The sequence below is a fragment of the Eleginops maclovinus genome, chromosome 19 (assembly GCF_036324505.1).
Source record: "Eleginops maclovinus isolate JMC-PN-2008 ecotype Puerto Natales chromosome 19, JC_Emac_rtc_rv5, whole genome shotgun sequence".
Lineage (NCBI taxonomy): Eukaryota > Metazoa > Chordata > Actinopteri > Perciformes > Eleginopidae > Eleginops > Eleginops maclovinus.
In genome coordinates, this window is record NC_086367.1 from 18,856,737 (window position 1) to 18,872,109 (window position 15,373).

General features: G+C 40.2%; 2 protein-coding genes across 2 annotated transcripts; one reads left to right on the forward strand and one right to left on the reverse strand.

Annotated features, from left to right (window-relative positions):
- The first annotated feature begins 788 nt into the window (after positions 1–788).
- On the forward strand, positions 789–11,327 carry tmem62 (transmembrane protein 62). The gene is made up of 13 exons (XM_063908674.1): positions 789–1,376; positions 2,663–2,774; positions 3,126–3,263; positions 3,721–3,766; positions 4,240–4,381; positions 4,771–4,895; positions 5,194–5,316; positions 5,749–5,904; positions 6,521–6,680; positions 6,878–7,076; positions 7,566–7,661; positions 7,854–7,972; positions 8,561–11,327. The coding sequence occupies exons 1-13, from the start codon at positions 1,176–1,178 to the stop codon at positions 8,879–8,881; spliced, it is 1,938 nt and encodes a 645-aa protein (XP_063764744.1). The 5' UTR covers positions 789–1,175; the 3' UTR covers positions 8,882–11,327.
- On the reverse strand, positions 10,594–15,264 carry ptgr2 (prostaglandin reductase 2). The gene is made up of 8 exons (XM_063908677.1): positions 14,965–15,264; positions 14,737–14,855; positions 14,309–14,500; positions 13,967–14,137; positions 13,438–13,647; positions 12,981–13,190; positions 12,830–12,869; positions 10,594–12,737 (listed from the first exon to the last, which is right to left on the reverse strand). The coding sequence occupies exons 1-8, from the start codon at positions 14,999–15,001 to the stop codon at positions 12,673–12,675; spliced, it is 1,044 nt and encodes a 347-aa protein (XP_063764747.1). The 5' UTR covers positions 15,002–15,264; the 3' UTR covers positions 10,594–12,672.
- Positions 15,265–15,373: the final 109 nt, after the last annotated feature.

The window sequence follows — 15,373 nt, forward strand, 5'->3', positions numbered from 1 at the left end:
GTCATACAGATCTCAAGCACACATTTTATGAAGTTATACTGGAAAATGCACCCACTGTAGCAAACCAGAAACAGTCATAAATATACTGATCCATAGAGAATATCACCTCTCAAGAGAAATCAGGAAAGGAAAGCCTTCATGACCCTTCATTGTCAGGTCTCCTGGTTTACTGAACTCTATATGTGAGGTACTTGAACTTTACTTACTCTACTCCACCACAATTCAGAGGTAAATATTGTACTTTTACGTCACTATATTTATGTAGTACCTTTAGTTAACTTGCATATATTAATGATAAACAATATGAACAATATCAACACTTGTCATTATAGTTACACCTGGAATAAATTCCCAAGCTACTCAGCAGTAAATTATGTAATTAAAATCAGTTCCACCTTTACCCACATAAAACATCAATACACCAATAATTATAATCAAAACATACAATTTGATTGTGAAACAGGCCAATCTGCATAATGAGTACTCGGAGTATTCCTTCACTTTGGTATTTCTACTTTTATTTAAGTTCAAGATCTGAAATCTTCTCCCACCTCTGCTCCAGGGGAAACAAAGGCAGCAAGCAGTGGGACATTATACACATTAAAAGTATATATAGTTGATATAATGTAGAGGTTTTTTGTGCATAGTGTTTTGTTTTATTTATAGTCTATGGTTTTGTTCCACGCACAAAACCAGTTGGTGGCGTTAATGCACTTTTAAACTGATTTGCCGACTGATGATACACCAAAGAAGAAGAAGAAGAGCGGCGCCGGTGGGTTACGGTTCCCGGAAAACGTTGTCAGAGTGGGAGCTCTCTTTCCTAATTTTGCTGTCAGGGTGGGAGCTCTTCCTTCCCACATTCAGTTGGTGACGTTTTCACACCCAAGCGGTCAGTCGGCAGCTGGTAGGCAGCTAGCTTCTAGCTAACCCGCTACCTCCTCCTCCACCTCGTCCTCCTCCTCCTCCAGCTGAGCGGAGAGCTGTGAATGAATCCCGCACCTCTATGCATCTCCCGGGGCCGCGATGGCAGCGACAGAGACGGTCTGACATCGTAGCTATGTAGCTTAATGCCTCACAGTATCCGTAGTTAATGTTAGCCTGGTGATTCGTGTAGCTGTTTCCCACCAGTAGCTAGCTGTTTTTCTGCCCGGGACAGACGGCCTCTCTCCAGGAGGATGCTGAAGCTGTTCGGCGCGCTGGTGGTTCTCGGGCTGGCCATGGCGTGCATCACCTCCTGGGTGCTGGACAGCTACGACACGGCATGGCACCCGAAGCGGAGCATCCAGCACCCCACTGCCGGTGATGGAGAGGAACATACCGGGTTCTCGCCACCATTTCCCGGCGGCGAGTTGAGCAATGTGTTCTGGTTTATACAGGTGGGATTTATTATGTGTGTCGACAGCTAGCTTTACTTAGTCTTTGGTCATTTACCATACATTGAGTTAAAGCCTACTAATTCAGCCTTATATCCTGTTCATGATGTAATGTAACTAAGTACGTTTACTCAAGTACAATTTTTAGAGACTTGTACTTTACTTGAGTTTTTCTATTTTATGCTACTTTGTACTCCACTGCAATTCACATAGAAATATTGCACGTTTACTCCACTACATTTATTTAATACCTTTCATTACCGTCCAGATTTTGATTAACGATGTGACATATAATCAACCACTAAATAAGACTTTAGCTACAGCTGGAGCACATTACATACTGCAGCACATGCTGTAATTAAAACGACCTGCACCTTTATGAGCTATGATAATGCACCAATCATTTCAAAACATCTGATATGTATTCATCTGAACTGGGCCAATCTTCAGAATGAGTCATTTGACTTTTGGTACTTTAATTATATTTTGATGCTCATACTTTTAGTGTCATTTTGAATAGAGGACTTTAAATCATAACAGACACTGTGGTACTTTTACTTTCACTTAAGTACATGATCTGAGTACTTCCACCTCTGTTGGTCATTTACCATAAATGGAGTTAAATCCCCTCAAAATTCAACAATATATCTCCTGTTGTTAATATATTAGTCTTACTTATTTAACACCTGGCTTCCGTTGGCTATGCAGCGTTGTCAAATGAAGCTAGCTGTGTTAAGGTGACACTCTGAACTCTCTCTGAATGATTGACAGAAAGAGGTCAATGACCGCAGAAGTGTGTCTTTGTCAGGTTAAAAATGTGCTTCAGCAACACAGTAAGGTGTAGTCAGATTTCACCTTTTGTGTTTTACTTGAGTTAAAAGTAGCAATCATACATTGGTAAAACATATCCAAGTAACAGACATACATTCAAAAGTGCAATAGTACTACATTGAATATGTACATTACGTACCAATAGTAAATGTATTCATTGAAAAGAAGGGCCCATTTGTGAATATGTCTCTCAATTATTAGAAGGATTGCACCAACTGCATATTTATATTATTGGTTAATCTGCAGCTTATTTTTAAGATTAATTAGTCAATCTTTATTTTAGTATTTCTGAAAACGAAATAGACTTCAATAATGTGCATCCCAGTTATTTAAGTCCAAAGGGATGTCTTTGAATGTCTTATTTTTTCAGTGAAAACCCCAAAGATTCTGATTCAGTTTAATATGAAGTAAAACTGAGAATATCATTATATTTTCATATTTCTTTTGTCTGATTCAAGGTGTCCGACATTCACATAAGTAGATTTCACGACCCAAGACGCATTCCTGACTTTGAAAAGTTCTGCACTGAAACGATTGATGTGATCAAGCCAGATCTAGTGCTCGCAACAGGTAGAGTAATCCTTCCATTTTGACGATGTTTTTTAACCGTTTACCATTTGAATACTTCTCCTCTTTGACAATAATGATGAGACAATAGAACGTTCCACCGTTTGAGTAATTTAATATAAATGTAATAATAATACAACGGTTTTCTGGTATCATACATTGGTAGCTTGTCATGTCCATTTTTCTTATAGATAATGCTTTTCTTCATGGCCCAAAGTGGTCTAAAGTCAATTTACGTTACCTGTTTTGAACTAACAATAAAGATTTAGATGTATACATATTACACACTTGCACACATTGAAACAGAGAGTACCCTTCCATCTTTCTCCAAAGTACCCTTTTTCGCTCTCACAGGGGATCTGACAGATGCTAAAACGGAGAGTAAGGTGGGTTCGCTCCAGCACGAGGTGGAGTGGCAGGCCTACCACAACATCCTGAAGAGGTCACGTGTGATGGAGCGCACAAGGTGGATAGACATCCGAGGAAATCATGGTGATTAACCGCAGCACTTTGTTGTTTTTAATGTTCTCTCCAAACTCACTGTTGCGACGGAAACATCCCAGAGTACAATTAAGATTTTCTGAAGAATCCATTAACTGCGGTGCTCGTGCTACCCCTCCTCTTCTCTGCCTCTACGTCTTTCCCTTCTTTATTGGATCGTAAGCTATTAGATGGGAAAGAAGATATCTTAACTTTGTAGCTATGGAAAGAAAAGAAAGCTAGATATTGGATCTGGAGTTCCTGTGACCGCCAAATCTCCTCTTATTGATCGCAGTTGCAGATATGTATCCTGTTGTTGTGTGTGTATTTTGTTTGATATCACACGAGGAAATCGGAATCATAGACGTTCTATATTAGACATTCTGGTGTTTGCAGCAAATTGTGAATTTGTTGTCTTTTATAGCTTACGTTTTGTTAAACCTTACCATCATTTCATTTCTGCTGACAGATGCCTTCAATATAATGTCATTGGACAGCGTCAACAATTATTACAGGTCAGTATGATACACAGAAAACGCCTGATTTACATTCTGTTACAGTCTACTCCTCCATGTCTTATGTTAGCGAGCTAAATGTGAAGTCAATCAGAGCGTAGTAACTTCAATGCCTCTGAAACCTGAGTAGTTGCAGACCTATTTTTGACAATAATGCAAGCTGTCTGAGGTTCCTGAGGACTGAAATAGAAGCACACTCTGCAGAAAGAGAGACTGACTCTCTTTTCTTCTGACACAAATGATGTTTTATGTGACATCGCTGCTTCTGTTAATGCTGATTGATCTTTTATCTCCTTAATATTCCTAATGTTGTGGCCATCCTCTGCCAGACAAAGGCTGTCTCCTGTGCAAGCCTCATTTATTTATTTATATAAAAATGCATCAAATTATCTCTCAGCGCTCTGTGGAAGCTGCTGGCTCCATCCTAAACCACTGTTGTTGCTCTAATAGACCTTTTTTTCAATTTTCTCTAGGAAGTACTCTGCTAATCAGAAAATAGGCTCATTCCACTATGTTCACAAAACTCCCTTTGGCAACTACTCCTTTGTCTGTGCGGATGCCACTCTGACTCCGGGACCCAAGAGGCCGTACAATTTCTTTGGTATTCTTAACCAGGTACAACTCCATAGCAACTTCAGCGGAACATAAACATTGGCTGAATATTTTGTGAACTTTAGAAAACAAAGAACCTTTGAATACTTAAAATGCCGTTCTTTTATTACCCATAAGAGGATTATTGGACGCATTAAAGGATTTAAGGTCATAGTCCTTTATAGGGAAATGTGACCATTATTAATTGAACGGAAAATAACATGTTATTATAAAATACGCAATTGGAAAGTCGTAATAAATTACACAACATACAGTATACACTTACTAAAAATAACTATAAACAGTGCCGTAATGTGTGTTAAAAAAGGAACAAATACAGCACTTGTTTACTGCAGATAATACATGTAAAGTAATATAGTTATTATAATGTATTTCCTCTCAATGTATGGCAGACTCAAATGGACCTGCTGGACACGTTCAGAGCTGAGAGTCTGAAAAGCAACCAGTCGATCTGGTTTGGCCACTACACCACCTCCACTATCGTCTCCCCATCTCCGGGAATCCGACACTTGATGAGGTACATGACTGCCGAACCAGTTTTTCTTTTCAGACTCCATACGGTACATTGTCCCATTGTCTGCAAACATTACATAGCGTGCTCTTCTGACATGCAAATTTGAACTTTATCACACAAGCTTAGAACTATGGAGTTTAAGGTGAGCAGTGCTTCTATTGCACCTGCTTTACTGATCCATTGACATCCATGGTGGGACATTTCTTATTTAGAATCCACAATTCTGTATTTTTTTGTATCATTTAATTATTGAAGCTATTATATTAGAACATTGTTTCTTATGTGGGATTCTTGTGTTTAGATCTGCAGTTGCGTATCTGTGTGGCCACCTGCACACGCTGGGCGGCCTGATGCCCGTTCTCCACAGCCGACACCCCACAGGCACCCTGGAGCTGGAGCTGGGCGACTGGATGGACAATCGCAGGTACTGAGAACCAAAAAGGGCCTCAGAAAGTATTAAAAGGTCTTGATTACAGTGCAGGCTGTTGTTGTACGCCCAAAAATAAAACAACCGTGGATTATGCGCATACAAATCCATTTTTAGGGAGTTTCAGTGGGAGCCAGAAGAGCTGTTTCAACACTGTCATTACTGTGTGGTACAGAAGCTAGTGTACTTAAATTAGTCCATTCATCATTTAAGATGGTGCTGTTTATTTGGGTCAAGGTTGTATTTATTTAGTGCAATATATCCTTATGAGTCATTGTTATATACGGGTGGGAAGCACTGAAAAATGATGTCAAAATAATAAGGCCATGTCGTCATAATGTGAGCAGGTATTAAATTGCACATTGTTTGAATTCAAAAGGTCTTGAACATGGTGTACCCTGCAATAACCCGTCTCCCGTCTGTCTCCAGGTACAGGGTTCTGGCATTCGACCACGACCTGCTGAGTTTCTCTGACCTGAAGTTTGAGCAGTGGCCGGCCGTGCTCATCACCAACCCCAAGGACGCTCAATACCTGCATCCCGGAATGGAGCCGCTCGGGCGAATACGGGGATCAACGCACATCAGGTGTTTGTTCTGTGTGTGATCACTGTTTGCTGAGCCATAAACCCCTCCCTGGCCTCTCACCTACCACACAGGTTTAACAACACACATTTTTACTGAGCACCTGGCACTTACAGCTCATAGAGCCGTACTGTTAAAGAATAGCTTGTTTTTTAACCTACTTGTTTTTACCACTACGTGAGTAATAGGAACAGCCTTATTTGAAATTGGGCCAGTGGAGTGAGAGTTCTGCAGCTGCCGAACAAGCTGCAGTGTATTCTTTCCAGGCAATTGCATACTGTTAATGTTTGTCCAATATAAGTGCTTGTTTTTGCCCCCGACAGGCTCCGATTGATTTTCTGGACAGTATTCACAAATCGTTGTCCCCTTAAGTCACTATAAGACATTGCAAAAAAGGAAAAAGTTAGATTTAGGTTATTTTATCTTTAAATGACTAGTTAAAATGATGAGAAAATGCTAAATATTGTGGCTGTTACTTGTGAACAAGTATCTGTGCATGTAAATGGTCTCCAAAGGCTAAAATCCTTTAGTTTCTTTCCGCCCGCATTTTATGTCCTCTTTAAGTAACACACATGTTTTGCAACCTAAGCACAATCCTTAATTGCCTCAATCTAAATAGGATCTTGGCTTTCTCGGAGGCCACAATCACAGCGGTGCATGTGAGCGTGGATGGGGAACCTCTGGGGGAAGGCCACTCTGCTGGAGGACCTCTCTATGTTCTGCTGTGGGATCCATCTCTCTACCTCACTGGACTGCACACCATCAGAGTTATAGTGGAGGTCAGACTGGAGATCATTTATCCTAAAGTGTCCAGAGACTTTTTACAATTCTTGATTTCATTTGACGGGTTGTACTCGAGTGAAGTATTGATCTGCTGTCTGTTCACTCTAGCTTTTAATGTGCTCGTTCTTATCCTTATACAATTAACAAGATGCCTTTTTTCTTATCTTTGTGTGTGTCTGTGTGTGTGCCTCAGGACTCGGCGGGCCGGTCGTCAGCGCGGGAGCAGCACTTTACTCTGGAGGGCGACCTGACACCCAGCTTCGGATTCGTGCAGTCCTTCATCCTCCTCACAGACCACTACATCCTGGCCCGGGCGGCCTTCATATTCGTGATACTGCTGAATGTGGGGGTGCTGCTGGCCTTCAGGTTCCTGCCTGCTCCTTCCGGGAGAGGTGAGCGGCCACTGATTCAAACATCATCACATTTTATTATGACATTACAGAAAAAATGATCCGATGTCCACAATCAGACTCTGCTGGGTTTAAAATCAGCAACATGCATGTTCATTTATCATGTTAATAAATGTAGCCCTGGTTGTTTCATTTGGTTGCCTGTCTATCCAGTTACAAGCAATAGACTTCTGAGATGTTTGTTTTTAAACTTTATTTTAATGGGAAAAAGGTTTTATTTTATTCAGAGTAACAAGCTGAGCAAAATGAACTCACAGCCCCTCATGGAACATCCGTTTTACCCTGAACAACACTGAAAAACTCATTTCTTATCTTGAATCTGCTTTATTCAGTGTTATAACAGTTAGTTTTCTTCATTAAATCCGTTAGTTTGGTTTTGATTGAGAAACCCTAGCTGCAGAAATGACATATTATGCATTTGAGTATGTATTCAAATAACAGCAAAAGTTCTTTTGTTTATTTTGTTTACAGGATTGACCTCTCAAGCATGCATGTCGCTCCATCTGGTCAGCACAATGGACAGCTTCTACTACTCTCTGCTGCTCTTCAACCTGTGTACAGCCTTAGGTGGGTCCGCTGCTTTGTCTCATTCATTGTTAGTGTGATGCTTCTTTTTCAAATATACACAATCTCTCTGAAGTAAATACTCAAACTGACTATGAGACATTGCTCTTTAAAAATGCTTGGTTTCCCTTTGTGTTTTTTGCATCTGTTTTTGTATAAGTACCTCCTGTGTTGATTCTACCTCTCCCCCCTCAGGTCCGTGGTTTGTAGGAGAGCTGATAGATGGCCATAGTGGGGCCTGCTTCGCTTTCGGCGTGTTTGTCGATGGGCATTTCCTGGAAGGCAGTCTCACATATGTTATTGGAGTCGTTCAAGTAAGAAAGGACATTTTATGTAATGCTTTTACGTCTCCCTTGTGTCCGTGCATGACAAAAAACCTTTAACAGATATGCTTTGTGTATATAAACATATGGAAATATGGAGTTTAACCAGCAGCTATGATCAATGTTTGTAATTATCAAAAGGTCACATGGTTACTCCTTTGTGTAATGCGTTCCCTGTAGCAGTGAAGCCACAGAAGATTGATTACCCAGTCACAAGATATCTAAGGAAAGGAATGGAAATACTTTATTCCTTTTCTTTGTTTTTGCTGTTTTCGTAGAACACCTAAAACTCTTCTGCCTATAAACATTTTACAAATGAACTCACTTTTTGAGCAAGTCATATTCTCTCCTCACTTGCGTTGAGAGGTCACGGGTAAATATTTATTGATGTTCTCAAGCAAAACTGGTTGAGAGGAAAACTTCCATTCATTAACCTTTACTGATCATGGTGATCATTTGTTCCGCTTTGAGCCATAAGTTCCTATGCTGTTCTCGTCCCGCTGTGTTTCTTATGGAATAATTTGCAGTGATAATCAAGGTGCTAATCAAATCTAATCGGACTCATTTCCTCCCCGCCAGCTGCTTTTCTTCAACATGCCCCTCACCTGCTATATCTGCTGGAGCCTCCACCACCGTTGCCACGGCAACACCTTCCGATCCCACTTCCTGCGGCCGGGCTGCCGCTGGCGGACTCTGGCGTTTCACCTCTTGATGCTACTGCTGCTCACCTGGCAGGCACACGCCTGCTACTTTCTCTTCGAGACCTACGGCGCCATGGCCTTCTTCCTGTCTCCGGTCCGCACGTGGGCGTTTGGGCTCAGTCTGCTATTGGTCTACCGCGCCTGGACATGCCCCGCCCCTGTCGCTCGAGACAACAGCAAGAGCATTACTCCTTCTTGACAGTAATTGCACTGTTTCCACCACGATCTCCCCGGAGCCCGATCTATTTTACTGTCTCTATCCACCTGGAAAGCAGCTCCTTCCTTTCTTTCTCTCTTTCTTCCAAAGCCCACCTGACAGTGCATCACTCACTATCCTGTTTATAGGTAGTATTGTTTACTTAATATGCATGTTATTGTTAAACACCGGTGAGCACATTTCTGGCCATATACAAAGCAATGTGTACAGTGTAAGAAAAGAAAAAACACCAGGGATACATTGAGGGGGGGGGATAGCCTCTGGGTCCAAAGTGTGCAGAAGTTTACAGTCAGTGTATTCTGCTGTGATTAAAGGGATAGTTTTTCATTTTTAACGTGGGGTTGTATGAGGAACTTATCCATCATTACGTCCCCAATTTGGACAATACGGGCACAAAAGCTGAGCAACGTACTTCTCTGAATGGGGGACATTGTGGTTTAGAAACCTGAGAAAAGGCCCTAATAAAAAAGTGACATCTCTTTAGGTGTGTGCTATATTTAGAATATTTGAAATGCTTTACCTTGCTGTCAGAAGCATTTATTTTAGGTGGCCAACATATTGTTTTTTCTGCTGCCCCCATCCACAGCAGTACATTGATCTGCTTCTGTGATCAGGGGTGTGCCGATCACATTAGCTACTGATAAAGACCTCATGCAACAGCATGTCAAAAATCCAAACTATCCCTTTAGGCTGACTCATTTACTTGAGCTCTAGCACTTTTTGGAAGTGTTGCCTCGGCCGAATGCCACCTCACCACTGCCAAAGGATGAATAAGAGCGACTTCTTCACCTTTTATTCTTCCGCTGAAAATCATTTCATTAGCTAATGAAGGCTGGACGTGCCAAACCATACCTCGTGTTTACCTGCTGACACACAAACAGTGTGGATAAGAAAGCTTCATTTTGTATTCTGTAAGCTTTCCTAACTTCCCATGGCTGACAGTGTTGTAGTTACAGTAACTCTGGTGTAGATGACGCAGGAAATGCAACCCAGATCATCATATGTTAAGGTTTCTTCTACACGATTAGGGGGGATCATAGGAAGGAGATTTCAAAATCAATCACATACTGTAGTTGGTCTGTGTTCAAATAGTTGATGATTGAAAGTGTTTTTTTTTTTTAATACCATTGCACACAACTGCCACATGAAAACATTTCAATATTCGCAGTGAATAGTCAAATACGTATGCTGTTTTTCACCAAAACACATCAACATGCCGGCCTGGCTCTTCGTGCTCCTTCAAATGTGACTACAGAAAGCAGCTGTTTGTTTCTCAGGAATGTGAGCACTTGAACAATAGGCTGGTCCCAGTAGTATTTCAGGACAATGTTTTTATACTCCATAGTAGCTCAGTGAACTAAAAACCATTTTCAGCCGTCGAGATGTGTGGTGGCTTCAAAACAAAATGAATGTGTTTATAGATATGATGGAATGAGGAGAACCAGCACTATGCTGTTTTTATTATTTATTCTTTCTGATTGTATTGAGTGATTTCTCTTTTTACCCCCTTGTTATAAATCTGCAATGGAAATAGGTATTCCTTGAATTAATTGAAGTTAATTCGTGAGCTTTTTGTGTGAAAACGATGTTTGTCTGCATTGTTCTGAAACCGTTTGTTGCACTCGATCCGTCTGTAGTAGCAGGTGCCTGAAATCCACCAGGATCTAAATATAAAAGACAAATAGGATAAAGACCACATTTATCAAGTCTTTTAATAGAAGTAATGTTCCAACACAGTTGAATCCTGGTTTTTTTCTAAACCACACACAGTATGAGTTCAGAATAATTGCTCAGTTGTGTGATAACATGCAGTTTATTATTAGAACAGCTGCTTGACACTGAGAAAGTAAATTATGTGCACTCTTGATGGGAATTGTTTGAAAACCTTTTCCCTTCTCTGCAGTCAAGTGGTATTGGAGCATTACCAAATGAATAGTTCCAGCGTAGAGACAGATATTAAAAATGGATGACTTTTGTTCTTGGCATAGTTAATTTCCCTCATGCTGCGCAGTACCTCTCACAAGATATATATATATGTCCACAAGGAGGGAGTAGTGTGTTGCATTTCACTTCTACACCAACCAATGCATGCACTGTTTTGTTTTCTGTTGCAGAAAAGCACCAATGTTATACTCTGAATCTGGTTGTGATCGTTATGTACTGTGCACTAATTTGACTGTTCACAAAAAAACAACCATTACTACCACTAAGTCTCTGAGAGGGCATACACTGTAAGTAATGTACCAGTGTTCACTTAGTTTGCATCCCATCCTATGTTCAAACACTGAAGTATATGAATGAAAAGACAATGATTTTACACCTGCCACATATTTTTCTTGTGACAACTGAAGGTAAGAGCCAACCACAATGTTATTTTATTAATGGTTTATAGTGCTGTGGAATAAAACGTTCATTACAGTAAATCGTATATTTTGTCTTTGTTTTTCTTGACATTGTCAAATGATGTAACAAAGGGGAGTCAACAACAATATGAAGTCGTACACTGAGTCGAAAATATCAGTAGTCCTGTCAATTTATAATACTGATAGAATGGATTGCAAAAGTAAAACAAATGCTTTATATATCTTGCTATGTTTTTCCTAATTCAGCTTATTAAATCGTGTACACATATCTAACGTTTCCCATTTTCCTCACCACATAAGCAATTTTCTTCATGTTTATAGGATATCATGATTTCCATTGGTGTGTAGCCTAACTGAAAACTTTGGTGGAAAATAAAATGACCAAGCACCAGCTTTTTCTGCTGGCTTTATCTCTTTGTAAAACTACTGTAAGCCAACAAGCCCATTATGATCCATTTCCTAATGCTGAAGCATAACTTGTTTAGTCTTTGTAGCTCACTCAGTCTCTTGCACTGTGTATCTCTTAATCAAAGAACTTTCATTTGATTAAAACATTAAAAAAAGCCAATAAATCACATTTACACAAAGTCCAAAGTCGTGTTTCATTGGGGTTTTTTCCACATCAAAATAAGAGACGTTACTTAGAACGACAATCATGGTACAACAAAGCTACTGACTATTATAAGCTAGCAGCCTTTTGCTACTGTTAAAAGCAATTAGTGACGCTAAAGCCATATTCAGTGGTTATGGATAGACAAAGGAAACACTCACTGGCTGATTTAATGTTTTGGAGAAAGTTAGCTTTAGAACATTAGCTACCTGAAGGATTGGTCATTTGACAGTTAGCAAGCAGTGTTTTCAGTTAAGCTAGCTAGCTACTTTTAGTTATTTTACCCTCCAGAAATGTTGGATGGTACATGAAATCATTTAAAAGCTTTATGTATCTTTAAACCCCTAATTATAATTATTTTCCTAACATTATTTTTTCTTTCACGTTTGAGAAACCTTCACTGCTATTTGTCGGTTACAGCGTTTCCACACTGGATGATTTTAAAGCCAATCCTGTTGCGTAGGTTAATATCATCAGGCAGTACTGCCATATGGAACAAATACATGAACATATTTTCCACATCCGTAGTAAGATAAACTTCCAAAAGACAAAATCAGTAAGTTTTAAAGTTCAAGACCTACCTGACCTCTAAGCAACCTTTACATTTCTTTTTTTGTCAAGAATAACATATCATAAAACATTGTGTGATTTCTTTTATGATGCATAATTGCCATCAACTGGCAACGGCTCATCAATGCAAAATCTCACTAGAGATCATTTAGTGTTATTGGAAGTCATGGAAATGCAAGATCAGGTTAATTTCCCAAGGCGTATATGTCTGGTGAGAGCAGCAATTTTGTTCACTCTGATATCTTTATAATTTGCTTGCCAATGTTTCCCCCTTTCATCATGGAGCAAAATGCATCTGTAAAAAAAATGAATAAATGTTTAACTTCAGCCGAATAGACAAACAAAAGTCATTGAATAAAGAAAACACAATCATTTAAATCGACATACCTCCCATATTTTCAATGCCATTCACCACAGTTTCCAGCACCTGCAGAGTGTAAGCACAATTAAAACTTAATGATGTAAAGAGAACGACAGGGAGGTGGCATCGATTTAGCTAAATAACGCCCACACACTCTAATCAATCATTCCTCCTTACATTGATTTGCCCTGATTTAACTAGCTGGCTGAGTTCAAAGAGGGCAGCATCTGCTTTGTTCATGTAGTTAAGCACTGTAAATCGTTCCCGGGTGATATTCTTCCTCTGAAGAGTTTCCTGTATCTCTTCGCTCAAAGGCGGAGGATACGGCACATCTTTGTTATACTGTGAGATCTGCCCACACAGGATCACATGGCTGTTGTTGTTCATCTGGAGGTTAAAAGATTGTCAGTGATCAGTGTGTGAGAATGAGTAAATAAGACACAAAACAACCATTATGGAAGATCAGGAGAAAACAATTCTGAATACACAGTAACCAAATCCAATTTTGCAATCGTCCGTAGTACAATTAGGGAAATAAAAAACAACGAACATTTCATAACTCATATATTTTCCAGCCACATAAGCCATAAACGAATGTACAATATGAGCCGCACAAACACCACTCGAGCAGTACCTGTGCAATTACAGTATCACTGATGCCACCTCCCACATTGTCAAAGTAAACATCTATCCCATCAGGGCAGAGCTCCCGGAGCTTTGCAGGAACGTCCTCTTGACGGTAGTTGATGGCTGCAGAAAAGCCCAAGTCATCCACTAAAGCTCTGCACTTGTCTTCAGAGCCGCAAATCCCAACCACTCTCACACAGCCATCCAGCCTGCCAATCTGGAAAAAAGGAGCAATGTGAAATCATAGAATCAGGATTTCACTTTCTCTCATTTGTACTCAGACCTTGTTTATTTTAGCAAATGTGTTCTTTTAGGATTAGATCAGTTAACCTGAGTTTTGTTTCTAAAATGATAAAGTTATAGTTCTCACCATTTTGTGTTATATACTATATCTTAGTGCAAAAAACTCAGGTATAAGCCCTTCAATTGTAAGAATGCTGTGTCTGTGCATGTTGCAGGTATCTCATGTTACTAAAGCTGTGCTATATACACATTCAATCTTATCTGGACCCAAATCTTAAATTTGCTATATTTACCTGTCCAGCTACGGAGCCACAGGCCCCAGCCGCACCACTCACCACCATGGTCTGATTGGCTCCTTTGATCACATGACCCTTCTCCCTCATGCCTAACAGTGCAGTGAGCCCTGTTATACCAACTGCACCCAAAAAGTAAGACAAGTGTCCATCGACCACCTGAGGATCAACCTGCAAGAGACGGAAGGTAATATCACTTTCGTTATCGTTGATGTCAGTATTCGAGATGATTGCATATCACATGCTGGTTACTTTAGATGCTTGCATGCATATTACACAAATTCTCCTTTTTGCATTAGAAAATATGAACTATGGACTTTTTCCCAGAGTTGAAACCCATACCGTTTGTAAAGCACTTCCTTTCATAACAGCTTTGGTCTGCCAAGGCCAGTTGAATGAAGTGACCACATCTCCCTCACTGCAAGCACTGCAGCGGCTGGACTCGACCACACCGACACCTCCACCATCTACACACTCAGACAGCTGCCATGGAGTCACATAATCAACACCGGTGTCTTCATTCATTCTGCACCGCTGAAAAGAGATTGGTAGGAGGGATTGAGATGGTGAAGCTTTGCAAGTGAAACATTGCCTCTTGTCTTAGACCACCTTTAGATTAACCAGGTGAACAAATTGATGCTTGAGTCCTTGTCATTTCACATAAAACCCTTCTGCTTTGCACCATTTATTTATACCAGACAGTGTGTAAACTCAATATGCATATGCAGACAATTACTTTAATGATTGCTGACCATTCTGATTATAAATACCATGTAAGGGTCGACTGAGAGGCAGAGTGTCCGGACAAGGACCTCCCCATCTTTCAGGTCAGGTGCCAAAGTGGTGTCCTGCAGGCGGAAATTTGCAGGAACTGGCACCCCGTTGTTACCTTGTGCATAATAAGTAGTTTGAGTAATCGTTAGCCACACGCGTGCAGTAATGTTGCAACACAGGACACACAAAAAACATGTCATATTCTGTTATGAAAAGGTTCCTACCTGGTCGTGAGTTGAGAACGACTCTCTTCACCTGCATCCTTGGAAAGTATCGCTAGCCTTGATGTCTACGATAGGTGGTACCTAGAGTCAAAAAAACCTAACTAGGCAACAACCATCAAGTTTGATAAGAAGTGTGTTAAGAAATGTCTGATTGTTATATAAATTAGCAACACGAGAAAGTGTCAAACTTTTTGCAAAACCTGTTAGAAACACTGTGTTTATATTCCTTGTGCTCCGTCTGTAGGTTAGCAGAAAGTCAATAGACTGCTAAGAAAGTCTAATTCAATAGAAAGCAAGAGGATTCCCTGTTACCAACTTCCGTCTTCGCTAAAACCCAATAGTAAATTGGACCGATCTTATTTTTACCTCGGAGTGAACTGACATATCATATTGATTCCCAATCTATTTA